Below are 25,329 nucleotides of genomic sequence, written 5' to 3' on the forward strand. Positions count from 1 at the left end.
CGGCAGTGTGGTGCGGACCCGCCAGCCCAGCCCTGCACCAGCATCCTCAGGGCTATTGGAGCACACGGCAGTGTGGTGCAGACCCGCCAGCCTAGCCCTGCACCAGCATCCTCAGGGCTATTGGAGCACACGGCAGTGTGGTGCGGACCCGCCAGCCCAGCCCTGCACCAGCATCCTCAGGGCTACTGGAGCACACGGCAGTGTGGTGCGGACCCGCCAGCCCAGCCCTGCACCAGCAGTTCCCTTGGTTAGGCTCCCCTCCCACCAGGATTCTCATGGGGCACGCCCACATTTCAGTCAGGCCTCTGGTGCCAGTGCCACCCCCCCCCAGAGAGGCCACTCCAGTGCCCTATCCAAGCTCCAACGGCACATACTGCCCCACCCCTCACGGGACCCCTTTCTACAGCCCAAACTTACTACTACGGACGGCAAGTGACAGATTTACTTTTCGGCGCCTGTTTCCCCTTCATGTAAGCACCATAAAAAAAAGGGATTTTGTTTTATTCCTCCCTGTATTTAGAACAGTGCCTGGCACACGGTGGTCCCTCAGTAAGTACTTGTTGAATGAAAGAACAAAAACGAATCGTCTTATTCAGCAGCAAAACTTCGTCCAGGCTTACTTTTGGATTTTAAATTGCCCCAAATTTTAAAACTGAGAGAAAAAATAAATAAATTAGGTGAAATATAAGAAGTATGTCAGATATTTCAGCCTTGAAGGCCCCTCCCCTCCCACAGGCACTGACATCCATTCAGATGCCTGGTCCCTGAAGCTGCCCAGCACCTATTCTGCTGCCAGGGACCATATGGTCTTTATCTTATAAATGACACTTTATTACTCCATGTTGTGTATATGGCATCACAGGCACATGGACCTGTGATTACCAGCCTGCCTGAGGCTAACAAATGCCCTCAGTTAGAATATATAGCTTCAACACAGCTTTTACAAGCTCATATGATATGACCTCAAGGTTGTTAACATGGTCATCTCATGGTAATTTGAAACTGTGATTGGCAGTTTTAGATTTCTTGATTAAAAACCTAAATAAACAGATTAAGTTCTAGGCATTCTTTCAAAGGAGTTCTCCACGAAAACACTGAGAACTATTTGGTGCTCAGTGAAAATATTTTAATTTTTTCAACTAATGGATGTACCAGTTATTGCCATTTCTTTATTAAATTCAAACATTTTTTGCTAAATAAATCTATTTTTCAAAAAAAAAAACATGTAAGATATTTAAAAAATATAGGCTGGGTGCGGTGGTTCACACCTGTAATCCCAGCACTTTGGGAGGCCGAGGCAGGCGAATCATGAGATAAGGAGATCGATACCATCCTGGCCAACATGGTGAAACCCTGTCTCTACTACAAATAAAAAAATTAGCTGGGCATGGTGGTGCGTGCCTGTAGTCCCAGCTACTCGGGAGGCTGAGCCAAGAGAATCGCCTGAACCCAGGAGGAGGATGTTGCAGTGAGCTGAGATCACACCACTGCACTCCAGCCAGGCAACAAAGTGAGACTCCATCTAAAAAAAAAAAAAAAAAAAATTGTGTGTGTGTGTGTGTGTGTGTGTAGGTAGGTATGTATGTATGTATGTATGTAGACTGGACATGGTGGCTCACAACTGTAATCCCAGCACTTTGGGAGGCCAAGGCAAGAGGATCACTTGAGGCCAGGAGTTCGAGACTGGCCTGGCCAACACGGTGAAACCCCGTTTCTACTAAAAATATAAAAATTAGCCAGGCATGGTGGCGTGTGCCTGTAATCCCAGCTACTCAGGAGGCTGAGGCACGAAAATCGCTTGAACCTGGGAGGCAGAGGTTGCAGTGAGCAAAGATTGCACCACTGCCCTCCACCCTGGGGACAGAGTGAGATACTGTCTCAAAACTAAATAATAGATATATATGTATAATATGGACACCTAAGACCGGGCATGGTGGCTCACACCTGCATAAAATATAAGAAATAGAGTTTTACCTCTTCTGTTTTTTTTACTGAGTAAACACTTTGCTTTGGTTCTACGTCTACACTGGCATCTCAGGAGACTGAGATCAGACCCAATCTTCACTATGAGCCAGTAGCCATTGGCGCCACTGTTGATTTCCAGAGTGAGGACAGTGCCCACAGCTAGAGCTGACCATCCCCACACTTCACCTCCCTCCAGGTTCTCCAGCTGACACCAGGGCTCCTTGAAATTACCCCTTCCTTCACACATGGTGACAAGGGTTCTCAAAAAGGAACCTGGCAAAGATGCCCACGACAGCCCTGCTTGTGGTGGCAAGAAACAGGAAAGAACCCAATGTCCAACACCAGGGAGTAGAATCGAGCCAAGAATATACCAACTCTAAAAACACAGCTCCAAACCCCACCTGTTAACCTGGAGACTCCAAACCCCACCTGTTAACCTGGAGACTCCAAACCCCACCTGTTAATCTGGAGAGACGCTCACGACGGGCTGTGAGTAAGAAAAAGGAGCGACAGAGAAACAGCTACGTAACATGATATCACTTTCATCAAAATAAGCATCAGCGAAAAACACTGAGGACAGTAACCAATGTTTTTGTGTATGGTTTCACTGTGCTAATTCTTTAATTGTAAAAGAGCTTAAGATACTGCTTAAAAGTGCAAAAGAAAGATGAACACCCAAGGGTGTTACATAGGCTCACAGCAACGAGCACGCGAGCATTCCAAAGACAACCCCCGGATGGAAGGGAAAGGGACGTCCACTCTGACTCTAACGAGGGACAGCATCGAAGCACCACCAGCAGGCCACTGAGTTGTGGAAAGGACATTTTATACTTGGAAAACAGTTTGTTTGTTTTTATTACTTCTGTTACTTAAGATTCTTCTAAAAGTGAAAATGACTAATTCTTAATTCTCATTTCATTTCCTCTAGGAATCATGAGAATATATCTGATACAATGCGTATAAAGACAACAGCAAAACATGCATACTCATGAGGTAAATAAATGGCTGCTTCAAGACCATCTGCAAGTGGAGAAAGCCACACTAAGAAAAGCATGCGTTACTGAAGTGCCACTACTCACCCCCGGCCCCGAAGTTGACCACATACTGAGAGAAGAGGGCGTCCAGCTCGTCGTACTGCACCAGGGCATCCTCAAACTGCTGCAGCATCTCGAAAACAAAGGCAAGCTCCTCCTATTCGCCCAAGATACGTTTTTAAAAAAACAAAAACATAAATCAACACATTGAAAAAACAGTATGTAGCCATTAAAAATTACAACAGAGAAAGGCATGCAGCACTATGAACAACGCCTACACTCCGCTGAGTAAAAACCAGTGTCCTGAGGACCACACGCGTCAACACTCACACACGCACGAGAAGCTAGAAGAGGCCAAGGTCACTCCTGAACCCTCCCTGACCTATTGGCAGCACCGGATATAACCGGCCACCCCTTGTCCTTGGGATGTTTCCTGCTGTCCAGGACCCAGCCACCTGCTCCCCTCATCCCTCACTCTGGCTCCCTCTGGTCAGACGGCTGGTTCCTCTAGTTCCCCCAGGATCTCTGCTGGAGGCCCCAGGGCTCAGCCCTTGGACTCCCCTGTCTACACTCACTATTCCCTCTCCGAGATTGAGCCTATCTACACAGCAAAACCACACACATTTAGGACTCCAGCTCAGACCTGACTCTGGCTCCAATGGCAAGCACAGCACGCTTGCATGGACACCTAACAGACAGCTCAAGCTTACACATGGAAACCTGAACCCCAAACCTTTCCCACAAAGTGCTCCACCTACCGTCTTCCCCATTTCAGTCAGCGACTGCTCATCACATTCAACAGACTCCTAAGTCCTTCCAAGGCATCTCCAAGCCCTGCAAAATCTATGTCCCCCAGCACCACCCCTTTGGCCTCAGCTCCACCACCAAGGCCTCCTCACTGCTGCTCACATGTGCATGGCAGGGAGCTGCCTCGGGGCCTGTGCACTGTCCCATTCCGTGGCCTGGAACACTTTCTCTTCCTCTAAACATCCACATGGCTTGCTCTCCAACCTCCTTCAGCTCTGGCTAAGTCCCCAGCCCAGTGAGGCCCTTCCTCCTCCTGCCCCTGCGCAGAGCCCCACACCATCTCTGCCTCGTGTCTCTCTCTCGCCCTAGCATCTGCGTCATTTCCTTTCCTGTGTCTCCTCCATTGTCACACAAGCTCACAAGAACTGTAAAGTGACGGCGTCCCAGCATCAAGGAGGGCCTGGCCCTGTTCGTGCTCGGTAACCTTTATCGAATCAGAAAATGAAAAGAGACGGCGACAGGTGATTGCTTTCCGATCTCCATTACTGTACATTAAAAAGTAAAGACCAGAAGAATGTGCACGCACATAAACCTCCCCACATGGTCAGGTCTTGGGAATCCAGTTCCACCCCACGTATTTGTGGACATTATTCCCAGACCCCAACAGGCCCACCCAGGTCCCACTCACTAGGTGAGAACTGAGGGCGCTCCTTTGTATCCTGTTTCCCCTGAAAACAGTGGTGGGCTGTGTTTTGCAAGAGAAACTGCGAAGTTACACTGAACTTCATTTTCTTTGTGAAGTATTTTCAAGACTGAAAACTAGGCCGGGCGCGGTGGCTCAAGCCTGTAATCCCAGCACTTTGGGAGGCCGAGACGGGCGGATCACGAGGTCAGGAGATCAAGACCATCCTGGCTAACACGGTGAAACCCCGTCTCTACTAAAAATACAAAAAATTAGCCGGGCGTGGTGGCGGGCGCCTGTAGTCCCAGCTACTCGGAGGCTGAGGCGGGAGAATGGCGTGAACCCGGGAGGCGGAGCTTGCAGTGAGCCGAGATCGCGCCACTGCACTCCAGCCTGGGAGACACAGCGAGACTCCGTCTCAAAAAAAAAAAAAAAAAAAAAAAAAAAAAAAGACTGAACACTATAATGTTTTTCTTTTAAATTGTGATTAAAATGTATGTAATATAAAACTGACCATCTTAACCATTTTTAAGAGTACAGCTCAGGCCAGGCGCAGTGGCTCACACTTGTAATTCCAGCAGTTTGGGAGGCCGAGGCGGGCAGATGACTTGAGGCCAGGAGTTTGAGACCAGCCTGGGCAATATGGCAAAACCCCATCTCTACTAAAAATACAAAAATTTGCTGGACATGGTGGCGCGGACCTAGAATCCCAGCTACTCAGGAGGCTGAGGCAGGAGAATCGCTTAAACCTGGGAGGTGGAGGTTGCAGTGAGCTGAGATTGCGCTATTACACGCCAGCCCTTGGTGACAGAGCAAGACTCCATCATAAAAAAAAAGAGAGAGAGAGAGAGACGAGTACAGCTCAGTAGTGTTAAATGCACTCACACCGTTGTGCAATCAATATCCCAAACTTTCTCACCTTCCCAAAGGGAACCTCTGTCCTATTAAACACTCACTCCCACTCTCCCTCTGCCAGCCCCTGGCACCCCCCATTCCACCTTGTCTCTGAACCTGAGCACTCGAGGACCTCACAGAAGCAGGCACAGTCTGTCCCTATGTGTCTTTGTGTGTTATTTCACTCAGCATCATGTCCTCTAGGTCCATCCATGTTGCAGTGTGTGTCAGAATTTCCTTCCTTACTCATTTTAAATTCTGAACTTAGACTTACAGAAATATTGAGAAAAAAAAAAAAAAAGGATCTAGTTTCCATATAGCCCTCACTCAGCTTCCCGAACACTGCCGTCTTACATGACCGTGGTATAACTGTCACAACCAGAAAATTAACCTAAGTATAATACTATTAACTAAATAGCCCTCATTGGAATTTCAGTGGTTTTTCCACTGATGTAGTTGTTTCTGCTCCAAGACCCCACCCTTGACCCCCAACTAGGCTGGAGTTGCTGCTTCCTTCAGCTCCTGCAGTCTGTCAGTTTCTCAGTCTGTCTTTCACTGCCGTGGCACCCTTGAAGAGTGCTACGTTGTCTAATGTCCCTCTACTTGGGTTCATTTGATATGTTCCATGACTGCCGTGAGATGATCATTTTTTACAGAGAAAAGATGCTAAGTATTCCTCGGCACATCTTACCAAGGATTTCATGAGATGGACACAACTTCTCACGGGCGGAAGCAGCCTTATCATTTCCTTCAGGCGGTATGTACCTGGTTCCCCCACGGTGGAGTGGCTACTGCTCCCTCGGTAGCTGACAGACATCTTGGGGGGCCACCGTGAGACTGTGCAAGCCCACCTCTTCTCAGCCCTTTGCCCACCACCCTGGACATCCATCGTTAATCCTGCCTTCAACAGTTCTTGCTGGGACATTGGCTTAAAAGTGATTTTCTGTTTTTCTTTCCTTCTGCGTTTAAGCAGAATTCTTCTGTGTGGAAGAGTTGACCCTTCTCCGCCATTTATTTATTTAACCGATGATTTCTTTCTACCGATACAGACTCAAGGATATTAATTTTATTCCATGGGTTAAACCCTGACTCTATCCTTATTTATTCTGTTGCTGAAACTGCTCCAAGCTTTGACCCCCGGATGCTCCTCGGGGCAGTGCGTGTCCTATACATGCCCCATCTGCTTCCACGCACTTCCTAACTTTCTAGTCCTAAAGATATTCCAGGTTTTTTGTTTTTAAAAACTCTGCCAATGAGATTACCACGAGAGGTGCCTTACTTAGAAAGAAAGGAGGAAAGAGGGAGGGAACAAGGGAGGGAGGGAGAGAAGGGAACTGTCTAATTCTGTAATGAGTCAAGTACCTGAACCATGAAATATTCACAAAAGCTCCAGCCTGGCTCAGTCCTCTTCTCCCTCAAGGTTCTCATGTCATCCTCAAACTTGCCTAGGTTTTTGGTAAAAGACATAAGAAGCAATGTCCTGAGTTTGGTCAGGAAGGCATTCCAGGATTCCTGAGTTCGAGAAGAGTCCTTCAAGGGGTCGGAGAGCACAACACACCTGCAAAGACATGAACAGACTATCTGGGAAAGACCCTCCATGCACAGTGCCACAGCTCAGCAGCTGCCATTGTCTTGGGCGGCAATTTCGTTCCGTCCTTCTCCCTCTTTTTTTTTTTTTTTTGAGACAGAGTTTTGCCCTGTGGCCCAGGCTGGAGTGCAGTGGCACAATCTTGGCTCACTGCAACATCCACCTCCTGGACTCCAGTGATCCTCCCCAGTAGCTGGGATCACAGGCACACACCACCATGCCTGGCTAATTTTTATATTTTTTTGTAAAGATGAGGTCTTGCTATGTTGCCCAGGTTGGTCTCGAACTCCTGGGCTTAAACAATCCTCCTGCCTCGGCCTCTCAAAGTGCTGGATTATAGGCATGAGCCACTGCATCTGGCTTCTTCCTTCTTTAAACAGTCAAAAACATGAGGCAGGCGGTAAGAAACCAGGTTAGGAAAAGGCTTCATCATAAACTGGTCATGAACATGAGCAGTAAGTTCTACAGAAATTCAAAGGAGAGTTTGCTATAGAATCAACTGGAAAGGGGGAAAGGGATTTACATGAGCCCTGAGCCAAAGACCCAGCTCTGAGTTCTCTGTAAAATAATGTGATCACGCCTCACTCAGTTCCCTGCCTCCTTCAAAATCCATTTTGGTTCCTTGGGATCGACAAGATAAATTTAGATTTCTCAGCACGGCACACGAGCACCATGATGTCTCACTTTACTTCCTCTGCTTCCCAGCTCAAGCCTGCTGACCTTCTCCCGCTCTCCTCTCTTCATGAGCACGTTCCTTCCACCCAGGCGTGGCATCTTCACGACCTCCCCCCATCACCATCCCAACTGCTCTGCCCACACTGCTGCTAGGCTGCGGGCCTCACAGGAAAACACTCCCCTTCTCTGTGCCTCTATCCCTCCCACTAGCCTGTGAGCTCTTCAAGGGGAGGGTTAATAAACAATTTAACAAATAAAGGCTTAGAACATGGCTTAATACATAGGCCAGAACAGTTTAATTACAAAGAGCCTGAACCCATGATGTAAAAAGGTCAAACACACAAAATTATACAAAGTTCCCAACAGATTTGGACAAGGCAATGTATTTGATAGGCTGGAAATGGTAAATTTCTTTAGCCTTGGTAATAGTAATTAATCTAGGAAGATAATGCATAAATCTGAACTCAGAAATAATTTTAAAACATCGATTCTGTGAGCTTCACCAGTTCTCCTTAGTAAATGTTTTACTTGAATTACCAAAAAGTAGCAAAATGAACTGACTCTAAGTTCCTTTTCTCCGTGCCCCAGCATATCCTTTGGAGGCATGGCTAAATTCATGGAATTATACCTCAGTGAAGCAGCACACACTCTACATGTTCCACCATGTGAACAACCAGAACCAAGAAGAAAACTTAAAACTTGGTGGCTGGCTACAAATCCATTGAACCCACCCCCCTGCACACTTCCCTCCCTCAAAGACAAAGAGGCCAGAGCCGCTCCCTCCAAAGGTCCCCCAGAGGACTAACATGTATTTATCCACAGTAGGAGCTTGCTGCAACCTATGAGCTTGGTAGTTTATCCTTCAGGCATTCTCAAGGATTATAATTACCCACATTTATTCCCGACCCGACGCGAATTCTCCTGTGCACCTACAGGGGTGAATGGAAACAGAAACTAAACAAGTGCCAACCACCAAAACAGTAACCGTTTCCAGAGATCAATCAGATACACAGTCATGATATGTCCCGTCTCTAGTAGATCCTGTTCTACATCACCATCCATTTTTTTTAAGTAAAAAAGAACTATGCTTCAGAAGTTCACATCAAGCCTAAGTTGTTAACTCAGAAAAGGAGAGCCCAAAACAAACGAATGAAGTCAGGGATGGTGGGGCCAAGTTGGAGAGAGGCGCAATCCCCCAAGGCACACAGACTGCAGGGGCTGGAGGCACATGTAGAACAAGGGGCTCCCGGCTGCAGCCTCAGCAAGTCACCACGACGGCTACGGCCATCACAAGTCACACTGCTGATCACAAGTCAACCCTTGTCTCTACCAGCCTCGTAGCAAAAGCCCGAAAAATGCGCAAAATCTGTTGCCAAGCAATTTTCCTTCAGGAAGGTATCCTGAAATAATTAAGGATGTTCACAACATTTGAGCTAGAAAAGGTGTTCACAATATTGCTGTTTATAACAATAAGCAATAACCTAAGCCCAGCAGCAGAATGTATAAATAACTTATGGCACATTAATACTACGGAATATTATCCACTCACTAACACCGAGAGTCTGGAAATACATTTGTTTGTGGAAAATCTTTACCATATATTGAGTGAAAAAAGCAAGTATAAACAACACACAACGTTATATTAACTTAAAATACACACACGTATTATGCATGCATAAAGAAAAAAAGTCTGAGAAGATACATACCAAAATGCTAAGAGTTAATATGCATTTTCTTTCTGCTCATTACCTTTTTCTAATAATTCTACAATGAGCATGTAGTGTGCATAATCAAAATTAAACACCAGTCTAATGTTAAAAAAACAGTAAGCCACTTAAGGGTCAAGTGTTACAATATTTTCAAAGGCCAGAAATTATACTGGGTGATAAAACAATTGTCAAAAAAAAAAGTAAAAAAACAAAACAATTGTCAATACAGACTCTATTAAATTCAAATTTATGAAAATCTCACCAAACTCTTTACATTTTAAAAAAAATAGATTTGTTAAGAAGTGGCTTTGCAAATTAATAAAAACCAAATGGTAGAAGGTATATTTAAACCTACTGAAGACGAAATGTTGAAAATTTTAGTAAATTACATTTAATGTACAAAAACCAGTCATTAAAAAGCAAGTTAGTTTTAAATAGGCTCAGTAAAAAACATATTATTGGAAATTAAAGATTATAAACGCAGACTTAAAAGTAATCAATAGGTACTTTGAAAAATTATACAATTTGAACATTTCACAAGGTAAGACTAATAGACCTCATTAACACTAACATGTTTACTTAATATAATCCCAAATAAATGTGATTTCTTTTGTGATATTAAGAAAAACCTCCAAGGGCACTTGGTTTTGATTCCTAGCGCTGCCTCAGTGGTCTCCCCGTCAGCGTGACCCACACTCCCGTTAGGCTACAGAACACACTGCTCCTCCTGCCAGGCTTCATAGCTGTCTACTCTCTTTTTCAGAACAAAAAATGTCAGTACTTGAACCACATAGAGGGCACGGACATTCAATCACGTAGCATCTTCTTAAATGCTAAGCTGATTCCTTTTGATTAACTAATTTATAAGTAACACACGTTACAAAGCAGTTTCCGTAAGCCCAAATTGAATGAAACTTCTCTAAGATAAACCATAAGCTCAACTACCTAATTATTTAATTCAAACCATTAAAAAAGCAAGTCTGAACATTACTGTGTATCCAGTATTGTGTGGAACATGAAAAAGGCACCCACCCTAGTTCCTCCCGCTGAAGAACTACCACGGAGGCCTGGAGAGTCACATGACAGAATAGTGCGGGGCCCCGTCTGTTTGGGGCTACAGGCTGCACTCGCACCACCTGCCCCTGCTCCTCCTCCCTTACCCCCCGCACCGCGCATCCTTTATTTCTCAGCCCATACCCCCGTGCATCCTTTATTTCTCAGCCCATACCCCCCGCGCATCCTTTATTTCTCAGTCCATACCCCCCGCGCATCCTTTATTTCTCAGCCCATCTCTGCTTTCTCAGTGAGCCTCCGTTGGCCCCAGAGAAGGCCAGGTGCCCGGCTGTAGGCTCTCGCAGTAGTCTGGAGTCCTCCATCTGAACCCTTGCCACCATAAGCATGGTGACCATGGCTATAACGACCTGCTGGACCAGGGCAGGGTCCAGGTTCGCTGCTGAATCCCCAGGCCCTGGTGAGTTCTAGTGTAAACTATGAGATAAAGACCATCAATTACAGAGGAGTTAACATGCTGACTGGCTCAGCTGGCTACGGCATCACTGAAGAGAAAGGGAGCGACCTACCCCAGGAGAGAGAGCAGGGCAAGGCGGAGAAAGCCCATAAAATCTATTAACCGCCAAAGTTTCAGGATTCCCTTTCACAGTTTCTGAAGGGGTTAGGTCAGCATTTTACAACTTAGGAACGTTCTTAGGAACTTCTCAGTAGGTGTTAAGGTAAAGAAAGAAACACAGGTGCCATCATTTCAAAAAAAAAAAACCTTTAAGGACCCCTGTTCTAGAGAAGAACTGCAAGAGTTACTGCTGTCAGTCTTCAGAAAGGACCCACCAAGAGGCCTCCCAGGACCATGGGTCCAAGACCCGCTCTCCCAGGCGGCACACTCGGAGATGGCTGCTTAGAGTTCTTTGCCTGCCTGAACAGGAACTCCACAAGGACAGGCACCAGGTCTCCTTGACAGCACCCCATGGACGCTCACTCGAGATTGCTGAGTAAATAGTTATTACTACCCAGGAAGCCAGCAATCCGTATCATGTCAAGTATTAACCAAATGAGGTAAAATTAAAGATACACTTACCTGTCACTCTGTTTATTACAAAAATCATTTCTTATTTTGTCCACAATAGAGGTTCGGGGAAGGATGTTGGTTTTATTTTTTTTCTTGGCATCATTTTCAACTATCACTATTAACCAGTCCACAGAGCTATGAGCCTTCAGAACATTCTGCCACTTGGTGAGGTCATCTTTCACTGTAGCTTTATACACTTCAGTATCCTAAAAACAAACAAGTCACTGTGAAAGCAGGTTAACTAATGCCCTTTATACAGCAAAATATGCCTCATAACAGCCTGCAATGGCCGCAATGTTTTGAAGCGTCGGGACAGGCTCAGGACTTAAATGGAATAAAAAGCCCAGTGGCCCAGCAAGCCTGCAGGCGAGCTCTGTCGGACTCAGTGCCACACACGGCCACGCACGATCCCCACTTCTCACAACCCCAAGGGCTGTGAGCGTCCCAATGATCCAGATGAAGAGACTGAGAGTCAGAGGGGTGAGTGAGCTGCCCACAGCAATACCATCTGTTAGGCAAGCTAGGGCTTTAAAACTCAGGTCCACTGTGGCCACCAGCTCTGGACCCAAGCACTACATGACTGCCATCCTGCTGGCCACGCCTTGGTCTCACGGCAAGAGTCATGGCACAGCCCAGACTGCCCACGGGAACCCCAGGCCAGCCTCCCGCCAGCTTCTAACACAGCCTCTGAGCTCTGTACCCCAGGAACCACCCCAACCGGAAGTCTGCGAAGGCCATGTCAGAGGCAAGCAGCTACAGCTGTGAGGTCCCAGACAGAAGGCGACCCGCAGCTTCCGCAATGTTGCTCTACTCCCCGACAGGCAGCAGGGAGCCGCGCCACCCCAGAAATCAATCCTGCTTCTCAAGCAGATGCCCAAGCACGAGCCTGCCAGAGAAAGGGCCCTTCCCACATACATGCCAAGGCCTTCAGCTTGGTTCTCTTCCATAAAGAACCACGAAAACACTTCGCCTGGTATCCCTTCTCCTTGCCCTTCTATTCCATAAATCTACTCACAAGAGTCCAACTGCATTTAGATTTAGAAAATCTAAAACCAAGATACTTAATTCATTTCCAAGTTAGGCACTGAAAATATCTGCAAACAGTAACTCACAGCTACCATCTAAATCGCTACTTCTTCCTCTTTTGCTAGTTCCTCACTGTCCTGCCGTAATTCCTCTGGACTTTCAAGTCACTCTTGAATAACACGCAGAGAGAAGCCAATCAGAGTATCCACAAGTGAGTTAAATCTTAAATCCTGGCTGGGCACGGTGGCTCACACCTGTAATCCTAGCACTTTGGGAGGCCAAGGTGGGCGGACTGCCTGAGCTCAGGAGTTCAAGACCAGCCTGGGCAACACGGTGAAACCCTGTCTCTACTAAAAATGGGAAGATTAGCAGGGCGTGGCAGTGTGCACCTGTAGTCCCAGCTACTCAGGAGGCTGAGGCAGGGGTATTGCTTGAATGGGGAGGCAGAGGTTGTAGTGAGCTGAGATTGCACCACTGCACTGCAGCCTGGGCGACAAAGAGAGACTCCATCTCCAAAAAAAATCTTAAATCCTAAATTCTGTATCCAGCCTCTCTTTTGGTTTAATTAACTAAATAGAAAGTTAAAAAGGCAGTACTTCTCATTTGTATCCTGATTTTAAAACCTGCTACGTCCTGATTTAAATTACAAATATTGTACAATCTGAAAAGATCTTTTACTTTGAAAACTGAGGTTAAAACCATCTGGTAAACTCAATTTTCTGCAAATAAATATCCGACAGTAACTTAATTATCTAGTGCACATTTTACATAGCACGGCAGCTCCTGGGACTTGAAGCACAGATTTTACAGCACTGGTGAACTGCTCTGCTGGAAGCCCCAAAGCGCCATGCCTGGAGAAAAACCAAAGGCTAGGAGGGACCAGAGCCCGTGACTGCCAAGAAGAGACACACAGCACCCGGCTGCCCCCATCCACACGTCACAGGTGAGCCATCCACTCTCTGCCCCTCACAAGGCCACCAGGAGCCCTTTACCTGGACTCCTCCCCACCCCCACCCAAGAAGGAGTCCTGGCTCCAGGTTGTTCACACCGGGCAGGGGCTGCCACATCCCGAGGGGACACTAGAGCAGATCTGCTCAGTCAATTTGCAGGAACTCTCCAGAAGAAAGCTCACAGAGCACGAGGCAGGACAGAGAGAGTACAGAGAAGTTCCACATAATTCTGGGGCAAATGGGTTGGCAAGATCCAGCCTATCACTCATCCAAGTGAGCAAATAAAACGACGCGATAAAAACAACTCTGTGACTCTGAAGAGGACCAGTGGAGCCAGTGAAGCTAAGGGTCTTTAAAGAAAACAAAGTCAGGCCGGGCGCGGTGGCTCAAGCCTGTAATCCCAGCACTTTGGGAGGCCGAGACGGGCGGATCACGAGGTCAGGAGATCGAGAGACCATCCCGGCTAACACGGTGAAACCCCGTCTCTACTAAAAAATACAAAAAACTAGCCGGGCGAGGTGGCGGGCGCCTGTAGTCCCAGCTACTCGGGAGGCTGAGGCAGGAGAATGGCGTAAACCCGGGAGGCGGAGCTTGCAGTGAGCTGAGATCCGGCCACTGCACTCCAGCCTGGGTGACAGAGCAAGACTCCGTCTCAAAAAAAAAAAAAAAAAAAAAAAAAAGAAAACAAAGTCCAAGTATGGCCAAATAGTGAAACCCTGTCTCTACTAAAAATACAAAAACAGCCATGCGTGGTGGCGGGCACCTACAGTTCCAGCTACCCAGGAGGCTGAGGCAGGAGAACTGTTTGAAAATGGGAGGTAGAGGTTGCAGTGAGATCATGCCACTGCACTCCAGCCTGGGCAACAGGGCGAGACTCTATCTCAAAAAAAAAAAAACAAGAAGAAAACAAAGTCACTACAGGAAAACCCATGAGCAGTGCAGGGGACACATGCAGGACCCAAGAGCCAAGCCAGAGGGGAAGGCTCCAGCTCCACGACAGAGGCAGCAGCCAGGGGCAGGGCATCAGGGCCACGGGGGGCAAGCACAGCAGGCCGCCCCAGGTACCAGAGCTCAGCAGTGAGGAGGGCGTCCAGGTGGCAGAAGAGGGAAGTACAGAACAAGATGTGAGCCCCAAGTGAGATGATGAAGGATTCTGGGGCTGGCACAGGGGAATAAGGGTTTAAGGGTACAAGGGGCCAAGCAGGGCACAAAGGGCATCCCCCAGACAGGGATGCCCTCACAAGGGTACTGCAGATCAAGTGAGGTGAGGAGGAAGTCTGTGCCAGGCAAGTGCGGGAACGGGCATCCACCTGCTGGAAGTGGAGCAGTAGTGACAGAAGGATGGTCATTCACAGAGGGATTACTCCCATCAGAAACACAGAGGAGAACCAGCACCCAGCTCCTCCATGTGAAAAAGGGAGTTACAAACACAGATGGGAGGAAACCAGTATCACCCTTGCAGTGCTGGACTCGAATGGGCTCACGTGTGTACATGTATGTATGTACATACACAAGCAGCTACCCACGAAATACAAATGTAAACGTGTGCACGTACACGTGTGGGCATACACACGTGTTCTCTAGCCATGCCGAGAGCTCACCAGCAAAGCTCTCCCCTAGCTCCAGGTCCTGACTTCTAAATACAATTTCCCACTGGAAGGAGCCAGGGCTGAGCCCTGAGATGAAGCAAAAGGAGGGGATGAGCCCAAAGAGTACTCCAAGAATCAGTACATTCTCAGTACATCAGTACAGAAGCCAAATTCAGAACAATCTGCACATCAATGATATTAATTATTAATACGATAGTAATAGATTACACTCCATCAAAAACTAGAAATCAATGAGTGAACTGCTTCTAGCCAAGATGAAGTGACAGGGACTGGATTTACACCACTGCCTGAACCAACCGGAAAAAAAAAAAAAAAAAACAAGGTGGGCATGGTGGCTCACGCCTGTAATCCCAGCACTTTGGGAGGCTGAGGCAGGAGATCACTTGAGATCAGGAGTTCGAGACCAGCTTGGCCAACATGGTGAAACCCTGTCTCTAGTAAAAATGCAAAAATTAGCTGGGCATGGTAGTGTGCACCTGTAATCCCAGCTACTTGGGAGGCTGAGGCAGGAGAATTGCTTGAACCCAGGAGGTGGAGGCTGCCGTGAGCTGAGATCTCACTACTGCACTCCAGCCTGGGTGATAGAGCAAGATTCTGTCTCAAAAAACAAACAAACAAACAAAAAAACACCAAAAACCAAGAAACATGAATCAATGGTTTTCAAGACCATGGACCCCAAGGAACAAAGGACAATGATTTCTCCCCTCAACCCCTGGAGATGGGAAACAAGCCCAGCAAGCCCCCCGGGTGCCGACCAGAGTGGGGGAGGGCAGGGGGTTACAGAGGGGAAGCTGGCAGACTCCCTGAGCTGAGGACACAGAGCCAAGGCCAGGGAGATCAAGACAGCTAGACTTCCTAGGACTGTGTTGGGAGAGGAGAGGGACACAATGAGTCCTGTAGATCGGCACAGGGCCCTCGAGTATTCCACAGGGAACTAACGAGTAAGTGCGTGCAGGAACCACCCATTGCCGGAACAGAACCCGCAGACACGATCAGAGGCACCCATGCTTGGCAGTCACACAGGGCAGGGAACAGGGCTGTCCCCATAGGCCAGTCTGGAAAACCAGAGGAACTCAAGACCATCTTGCCTCGGCTGTAAGGAATAATTTGTCCCGGACTGATCACTGCTCCAGACCTATCATATCATAAAGCTATATTCGAAAGAAAAAATCAATCAATAGAAATAGCCCCAGTAATGACACAGAAAGCAATTAAAAGAGTTACAGTAACTACTGTCACTTAGTTATTTCATATGTTGAAGAAGGTAGTGGACTGACGTGAAGCAGACACATGGAAGATACTTAATTAAGAAAAAGACCCATATGGAACTTTTAGAGATGAAAACCTCAACATCTAAAATGAAAAATATACTAAGTGGAATGAGAGCCGATTAGACACTGCAGAAGAAAAGGTTAACATGAAGACAGAGCAGCAATTACCCAAATGAAACACCAAGAAAAAGGGCTACTAAAAAATATCAACGGATTATCAGTGAGTTATGGTACTTCATGTAGCATTTATACACATACATATACATACGTACAAACATACATACATAGAATCCCCAGAAGAGGGAGCAACAGAAAAACAATCTGAGGAAACAATGACGAAAAATGTTCAAATCAGGCCACGTGCGGTGGCTGATGCCTGTAATCCCAATTAGGCCACATGCAGTGGCTCATGCCTGTAATCCCAGCACTTTGGGATCACTTGAGGCCAGGAGTTCGAGAACAGCCTGGCCAACACAGCGAAACCCCATTTTTACTAAAAATACAAAAATTAGCCAGGTATGGTGGCACACACCTATACTTTGAGCTACATGGGAGGATGAGGCACAAGAATCGCTTGAACCCAGGAGGCAGAGGTTGTGGTGAGACAAGATGGAGTCACTGCACTCCAGCCTGGGTGACAGGGTAACACCCTATCTCAAAAAAAAAAAAAAAAGAAAAGAAAAATGTTCTAAATTAGATCAAAACTATAAACCCCAGGCAGTCTGAATCACGGTGCGACGAAGGAGTAGGTGGTGGGATCTTGCCGTGGGTCTGATCAGTCCTTTCTCTGCCTTGCTTGCTTGAGCTTCAGCAGAATTCGAAATGGCTGGCAGCAAGGCAGGGAAGGACTCCGGAAAGGCCACGACAAAGGCGGTTTCCCGCTCGCAGAGCCGTCTTGCAGTTCCCAGTGGGCTGTATTCATCGACACCTGAAATCTAGGATGGCCGGTCATGGACGTGTGGGCACGACTGCCGCTGTGTACGATGCCGTCATGCTGGAGTACCTCGCCACAGAGGGGCCTGAACTGGCAGGAAATGCATCAAAAGACTTAAAGGTGGCTGGGCACGGTGGCTCATGCCTGTAATCCCAGCGCTTTGGGAGGCTAAGGCGGGAGGATCACCTGAGGTTGGGAGTTCAAGACCAGCCTGACCAATATGGAGAAACCCTGTGTCTACTAAAAATACAAAGTTAACCGGATGTGGTGGCACATGCCTATAATCCTAGCTACTCAGGAGGCTGAAGAAGGAGAATCGCTTGAACCTGGGAGGCGGAGGTTGCAGTGAGCCAAGATCGCAGCACTGCACTACAGCCTGGGCAACAAGAGGGAAACTCAATCTCAAAAAAAAAAAAAAACAGACTTAAAGGTAAAGTGTATTACCCCTCGTCACTTGCAAATTGCTATTCATGGAGATGAGGAATTGGATTCTCTTGTCAAGGCTACAATTGCTGGTGGTGGTCACTCACACACCCACAAATCTCTGACTGGGAAGAAAGGACAACAGCAGACTGTCTAAAGGATGCCTGGATTCCTTGTTTCTCAGGACTCTAAATACCAGCTGTCCAGTGTTGGTGATTCCAGTGGACTGTATCTCTGTGAAAAACACAATTTTACCTTTCTGCAATTCTATCTGAGAAAGTTAGAAGTTTAATCAGCTTTCTAACTAACCAAATTTCTGCATTCAAGTCTTAATCATATTTAAGTGTTACTGTGGCTTCAAACAAGCTATTGATTCTGAAGCAGTGGGTTTTGACTGAGTTGACTGTTTTTAAAAAACTGCTCGGATTTTAATTGTGATGCAGAAGTTATAGTAAAACATCTAGTTTTGTACAGACATTATTTCCACTCTGGCAGATAAGCTCAATAAAGGTCATATCCACCCCCACAAAAAAGAAAAAATAAATAAATAAACCCTCAAACCCCAAGCACAAGAAATACAAAGAAATCTACACCAAAGCATACCGTAATCAAACTGTTAAAAACCAATATAAAGAAAAAAATCTTGGCCAGGCGTGGTGGCTCACGCCTGTAATCTCAGCACTTTGGGAGGCCGAGTTGGGTGAATCACGAGGTGAGGAGTTTGAGACCAGCCTGGCCAACACGGCTAAACCCCATCTCTACTGAAAATACAAAAAAAATTAGCTGGGCATGGGGGTGGGCACCTATAATCCCAGCTACTCAGGAGGCTGAGGCAGAAGAATCGCTTGAACCCAGGAGGCGGAGCTTGCAGTGAGCCGAGATCACGCCATTGCACTGCAGCCTGGGCAAGAGAATGAGATTCAGTCTCAAAAGAAAAAAAAAAAGATTTTAAAGAAAAGGAAGAGACAGCGATGGAAATGGAAACTGGGTGGGTAAATATGCACAGTGGCTCACACCTGTAATCGCAGCATTTTAGGGAGTCCCAGGCGGGCGGCTCGCCTGCGGTCAGGAGTTCGAGAACGGCCTGGCCATCGTGGCAGAAACCCCATCTCTACTAAAAATACAAAAAATTAGAGGGGCGTGGTGGCGGATGCCTGTAATCCCAGCCACTTGGGAGGCTGAGGCAGGAGAATCAATTGAACCCAAGAGGCAGAGATTGCAGTGAGCTGAGATGGCACCACTGCACTCCAGCCTGGGCAACACAGCGAAACTCCGTCTCAAAAAAAAAAAAAAAGATATTTTTCTATTTTAATCTCTCCAAGGCATAACTGACTGTTTAAGGCAAAAACAGTAACAATGTACTATGGGGTTTTAACACATATAGAAAATGTATGACAACAATAACAAAGGCTGGGAGGGAGAAAACAGAAGTCAATGATACAAAGCTCTTATACATCAAGTAATATATTTAATATTACTTGAAGGAAGAATTATGGTAAGTTACAGATGTACTCTATAAATCCTAAAGCACCTACTCAACATAACAAAGAGTTTTACTTTTAAATCTAAAATCCTAACTATTATCAACTTACTCCTTTTTTTAAATAGATGATAATCAAGATTTAGAATAAAGGCTCTCTATTAGAATGTGATTTTAAGGAAAAAAAGTCTCATTCAAAATGGCCACAAAAGCTAAAGCTAACAATAAAAATGTAAAACTTTTATGAAAAATAAGGGCAGAAAAAAGTCATAAAGAATGGAGAAACATACATACCACATTCCCTGATTCAAGAAGACTCATGATTAAAATTATTCTCAAATGAGTAACTTATTCAAGGCAATCCCAATCAAAATGCCACCACCCTTCTCTTTTTCGACTGATATTCCAGTTATCTACTGCTATGTAACAGGCCACCCCAAGCTGTAGTGGTATAAAGCTTTCTTTTGCTCATGGACCTACAACCTCGAGAGGATTTGCTGGGGACCAAGGTCTCTGCTCCACCTGGTGTCAGCGGCATGTTGAGGCTGGAGCTAAAACACACAGCGGGACTCAGCTGGGGCAGGCAGAACACCTGGGGCAGGCAGAACACCTGCGAGTGGCCTTCCCACGGGGGCTGCTTGGTTTCCTCACAGCATGGCGGCTGGGATCTAAGAATAAGCATCCCGAGAGAATCCAGCAGAAGGCACGTTCTCTTTTATGACTTCCTCTTGAGTATCACAGTGTTGCTTCTGCCACAGTCAGAGGCCCACCCAGATTCAACTGGAGGAAACACAGGCCCAGCCTTTCAACAGAGGAAAGTCACTGTCACACAGAGAGGAGCATGTGGGATGGGTATGCTGCTGCAGCCATCTTCAGAAAATACATTTGGACACTCAACATGTGGAAGGGAAAATGTAGACAGCCACAAGGTTTATTTTAAAAGAAAGATATTGATACATATTATAAAAGTATAATAGGCCTGGAGTGGTGGCTTGGGCCTACAATCCCAGCACTTTGGGATGCCGAGGCGGGTGGATCACGAGGTCAGGAGTTTGAGACCAGCCTGGCCAATATGGTGAAATGCCGTCTCCACTAATAATATAAAAATTAGCTGGGGGTGGTGGCGGGCGCCTATAGTCCCAGCTACTCGGGAGACTGGGGCAGAAGAATCGCTTGAACCCCGGAGGTAAAGGCTGCAGTGAGCCAAGATCGAGCCACTGCACTCCAGCCTGGGAACAGGGCAAGACTCCATCTCAAAAAAAAAAAAAAAAAAAAAAAGCATAATAATTAAAAGTCTGATTCTAGCACAGGATAGACAATCATCAATAGAACCGAAGTGTCTAGAATATTGTGCATACAGGATGTGGGTGTAAAATAAAGGTGACATTCCCAGTAAGCGGAGAAAAGACACACTATTAGGAAATGGTGTTAGGCCAATCTGCTATGCATTCAGACAGAAAAATTAGACCCTCAACCCCCACAGCTCCTAACTATACACAAGTAATTTGAAGTTATACAGGTCTCAGTATAAGACATAAATTACAAAATTATTAAAAGAAAATACAGAAAATCAGTTCTCTTCAGACACACAAGGCTTCCCTAAGCAAGATACACTACCCAGAAGCCATTCTGTAAATGACATATGTCACTCCATAAAAATTGTAAGTTTTAAACACCTAAGCACCAAATAATACATCAACCACCTATACAAAACAGAAACTACAGGAGATGCAAGAGAAACAGAAACACACCACTAACAGAAGACTTTACCATACCACTGTCAGTTAAAGATAGGTCAAATGGACAAAATTTAACACTAACAGAAGACTTTACCAAACCACTGTCAGTTAAAGATAGGTCAAATGGACAAAATTTAAAATATAAATGACCTAAACAACACAAGCAGTAAGATAGGTCTTACGGACATTTAACATTACAATCTGGAAACAGAAAATACATTCTCAAACACACATGAAATGTCCAAAAACACTGATCATTCATTAGGTCACACAATAGTCAAATTCATAAAATTTTTAAAATAAGTTTTATAAAGCAAAAATATAAACACTTTCTGACCACAATGCAACAAAGCTAGAAATTTCTAAACAAAAAATTTTTTATCTCTTTTTTTTTTCTGTAAACTAAAAAGCTTTCTGTTAAACAACTATTTAATGAAAGGGGAAATTCAAATCAAAAATAGAGAATTTCTGAAAAATAATGATAAAACAATAGGATATATTTAAAGTAGTAACCAGAGAAAAATTCCTAACTTTAAAGACCTATATCAATAAAAATTTAAGAATGAAAATAAGTGCATTTCAAACTCCCAAAAACTAGAAAATGAACAATGTAAACCATGAGAAAACAAAAAGAAGGAAATAATAAAAATGAAAGTAGAAACTGAGTAGAAAACAGACTAACGGTAAATCAGATGAATACGTTAAAATCCTGGTTCTCTGGAGGGGGAAAAAAAATAGAACTAGCTAATTTAATCAAGGAAGAAAGAGAGAAAGCACAAACATACAAAATAAGAAATAATGATGGGAGCCGGGCGCCGTGGTTCACGCCTGTAATCCCAGCACTTTGGGAGATCGCCTGAGGTCAGGAGTTGGAGACCAGCCTGGCCAACATGCTGAAACCACATCCCTACTAAAAATACAAAAATGAGCCGGGCGTGGTGGCGGGCACCTGTAACCTCAGCTACTGGGAGGCTGAGGTAGAAGAATCACTTGGACCTGGGAGGCAGAGGTTGCAGTGAGTCAAGAATACGCCACTGCACTCCAGCCTGGGTGACAGAGCGAGTCCGTCTCATAAAAATAATAATAAATAAATAATGATGGGAAAATAACTGCTGACAGCACGTTTTTAAAGTCTAAAAAGCTGAGCGTGATGGCTCACACCTATAATCCCAGAACTTTGAGAGGCTGAGGCAGGCAGATCACCTGAGGTCAGGAGTTTGAGACCAGCCTGACCAACACGGAGAAGCCCCGTCTCTAAACTACAAAATTAGCGGGGCGCAGTGGCGCGCCTGTAGTCCCAGCTGCTCGGGAGGCGAAGGCAGCAGAACCGCTTGAACCCAAAGGGCGGAGGTTGCCGTGAGCCAGGATCACACCACTGCACTCCAGCCTGAGCAAGCGGAGCGAAACTCCATCTCGGGGGAAAAAAAAAAAGTAAAGAAAGACCACTTCATACACCTCAATGAAAATAAATTTTACAACCTAATTGAAATACATAATTTCCAGGAAAATATAGTTTATCAAAATTAGCAAATGGCTGAAACAGACCAATTTTCATCAAAGATACAAAAACGTACCTGGCCCAGCTAGTTTCCCAAAATTCCATCAAACCTTACAGACCAAGCAGCTCCAGTGCTACATAAATTACTTCAGAAACAGAAAGTAAGTAAAAACTTCCAAATTCTTTTAATGAATTACGTAGAACATCAATACCTAAACCTCATAAAAAGAGCATAAAAGTTACCGACCAACCACTTGTGAATTATAGATGCAAAAACTCCTAAATAAAATTGAAGCAATAGACTCCAATACCACATTAAGAAAATAATACTATGACTAAGTGAGATTTATACCAGGAATGCAAATACAGTTCAGTATTGAACTACAGTGGCCAGGCGCAGTGGCTCACATCTGTAGTCCCATCACTTCAGGGGACTGAGGCTGGAGGATCACTTGGGGCCAGGAGTTTGAGATCAGCCTGGGCAACATGGTAAGATCCCACCTCTACTAAAAATACCAAAAAATAAAAAAATAAAAAAAGCCAGGCGTGGTCCCAGCTACTTGGGAGGCTGAGGTGTGAGGATGGCGTCAGCCTAGAGGGGCGGAGGTTGCAGTGAACCAAGATCACACCACTGCACTCCAGCCTGGGTGACACAGCAAGACCCTGCAAGGCACCATGGCTCACATCTGCAATCCCAGAGCTTTGGGAGGTGGAGGCAGGTGGATCCCTTGAACCTAGGAATTCAAGACCAGCCTGTCCAACATGGCAAAACCCTATCTCTACAAAAAATACAAAAAAATTAGCTGGGCATGGTGGCACATGCCTGTAATCTCAACTACTCAAGAGGCTGAGGTAGGAGAATCACTTGAGCCCAGGAGGTTGAGGCTGCAGTGACCTGAGTGACAGAACAAGACCCTGTCTTAAAAGAAGAGAGAGAATTTTTAAACATCTCTAATAAAGTGTAACACAGAAGTAGACTTGCACAAACGGAAAGGCAGCCCTTGCTCTTGAGTATGTCTCAACATGATCAAGATGTTAGTTCTGCATATGGGAATTTATAAACTTACTTTGATCACAACAAAAATGCCTAAATTAAACATGCAAGAGTAACTACGAAAACCCTGAAAAGGATGAAGCTGAGGGAGACGTTCATAAACACTATGATACATACTGTCCAAAAGGAAAAGTTTAGTTGCAAGCAAATTTGGAGCTGTTCTCAGTAGGCTTGTTCCTAGTTGTGGCGTGGGTGTAGCAATTCTGAAACTATCTTATGCACGTTGTAACACTGAGCAAATACAGAAATGTGTTGATGTTGGTGAGAGTAGAAATAAATGAGAGGCAAGAAAGAGCCCTCCAGGTTATAAAATTGGACGCATCAGTATCAGTTCATGATTTCTTCTTTTTTTTCTTTTGAGACAGTCTTACTACTCTCCCAGGCTAGAGTGAAGTGGCGCGATCTCGGCTCACTGCAACCTCTACCTCCCGGGTTCAAGCAATTCTCCTGCTTCAGCCTCCTGAGTAGCTGGGACTACAGGCATGTGCCACCACACCCGGCTAATTTTTGTATTTTTAGTAGAGATGGGGTTTCACCATCTTGGCCAGGCTGGTCTCAAACTCCTGACCTTGTGATCCACCTGCCTTGGCCTCCCAAAGTGTGGGGATTACAAGCGTGAGCCACCGCGCCCGGCCCAGGTCATGATTTCTAAGGCACATCCCCATCAGCTCTGTCTGCTGAAAGGGTGGAGAAGCAGCAACGCCCCCACAGCAGCAAGCACACCTGCTGCCAGAGGAACCAGGGCTCTGTGGAGATGCGGCTGGTTCCAGCACAAGGGCGACGAGCTCCCAGAACCTAAAACATCTTGGTATGCCACAAATGATTAGAAAGTGCTCAAAAGAACACAGGTGCCAGTCTGAAGTGACTCTTGATGGCTAAATCTGGGACAACCTGAGCATCAGTAAAGGTGACTGACTCTTAACCACTGCCTGAATGGAAGGCCCTGCGGACGCTCCCCAGCCTAGGGGATGGGCTGACAGAGGTGGGGAGAAAGGTCAGCACCCTTAGTCAAGACTGGCTCAGGAAAGAACTGCCACTGGGTGCGGGCGGGACACTCAGGTGGTCTCACAGCGGCTCCCCAGAGGTAGATCACTGATGGCAAAGGGACAACAGCCCCACGCCAGGGAGACACCAGACAGCTCCTGGAAGGAGTGATCAAATCCAACATTACAAGCAGGGGCTATGGAGAGAAGAGCTGGCACAGCAGGCCAGGGACAGCGTCCTTCTCGGGCACGCCAGGCAGAGGGGGCCTGTGGAGCAGCCTGGTGAAAACCACGGGCAGGCTTCCCTGGTGGAAAACACCTCACGTGCGTCCTCACTCACTGCTGGGGAACCAAGCCCCGTCCATGTGGAGCCCCTGGGAAAGGAGGCAGAGCAAAGTCAGCAGAGAAAGGGTGCATGAGGTGAAGTCTGAGGAAAACCAGGTGCAGACTTACAGTTCCTGGCTCATTAACCTCTGTGCCTCAGATTTAGGCTACGATGTCACAGTGTGTAATCATCTATGTACTTTCTATGCTGCTGAATCTTGCTTTACTTGAGTCAAAATACACAGGAAGAAATGGCTCACAGAATTTTCTATTAGTTCACAACAGAAGAAGTGTATCAAGAATGAGAAGGTTCTTTCTGGATTCATGAATACACAACTAGACAACACAAGTGAAAGCTGTGGCGGCCACAGGGCTGAGGCCCACTCGTTCCACGGAGAGTCACAGGGCGCCTCCTGCCCAGGCATGGCAACAGGGAGGAAGATCATGGTCCTGGCCTCAGTGGGGTCACAAACAAGCAGAAGAAACAATAGATGACCAAGGACAACGGAGCCATGATGGGAACACGGGGATCATGAAAACAAAGCTGAAAGTCATGATCAAACACAGCTCAGACTAAGGGTGGCAGCCATGGGGCACAGTGAGACAGCTCACAAGACTGGAGACACGGGCACACAACCGCGCTTGGGGCCACGGTGAGCACAG

The 25,329-nt window shown here is 46.2% G+C and overlaps 1 protein-coding gene and 1 pseudogene across 10 annotated transcripts in view; one reads left to right on the plus strand and one right to left on the minus strand.

Annotated features, from left to right (window-relative positions):
- Nucleotides 1–25,329, minus strand: part of TRAPPC10 (trafficking protein particle complex subunit 10) — a 99,111-nt gene that overhangs the window by 47,343 nt on the left and 26,439 nt on the right. For 6 of the 10 annotated variants that reach the window (XM_077995134.1, XM_028845020.2, XM_077995140.1 and 3 more), the window contains 3 exon segments: nt 11,384–11,580; nt 6,685–6,880; nt 3,045–3,156 (listed from right to left, as the gene is read on the minus strand). In XM_077995134.1, the coding sequence (XP_077851260.1) occupies nt 3,045–3,156; nt 6,685–6,880; nt 11,384–11,580 (505 nt within the window). 10 annotated transcript variants of the gene reach the window in all.
- Nucleotides 16,916–17,745, plus strand: LOC144339600 (histone H2A.Z-like; annotated as a pseudogene).

Source organism: Macaca mulatta, chromosome 3, assembly GCF_049350105.2.
Source record: "Macaca mulatta isolate MMU2019108-1 chromosome 3, T2T-MMU8v2.0, whole genome shotgun sequence".
Lineage (NCBI taxonomy): Eukaryota > Metazoa > Chordata > Mammalia > Primates > Cercopithecidae > Macaca > Macaca mulatta.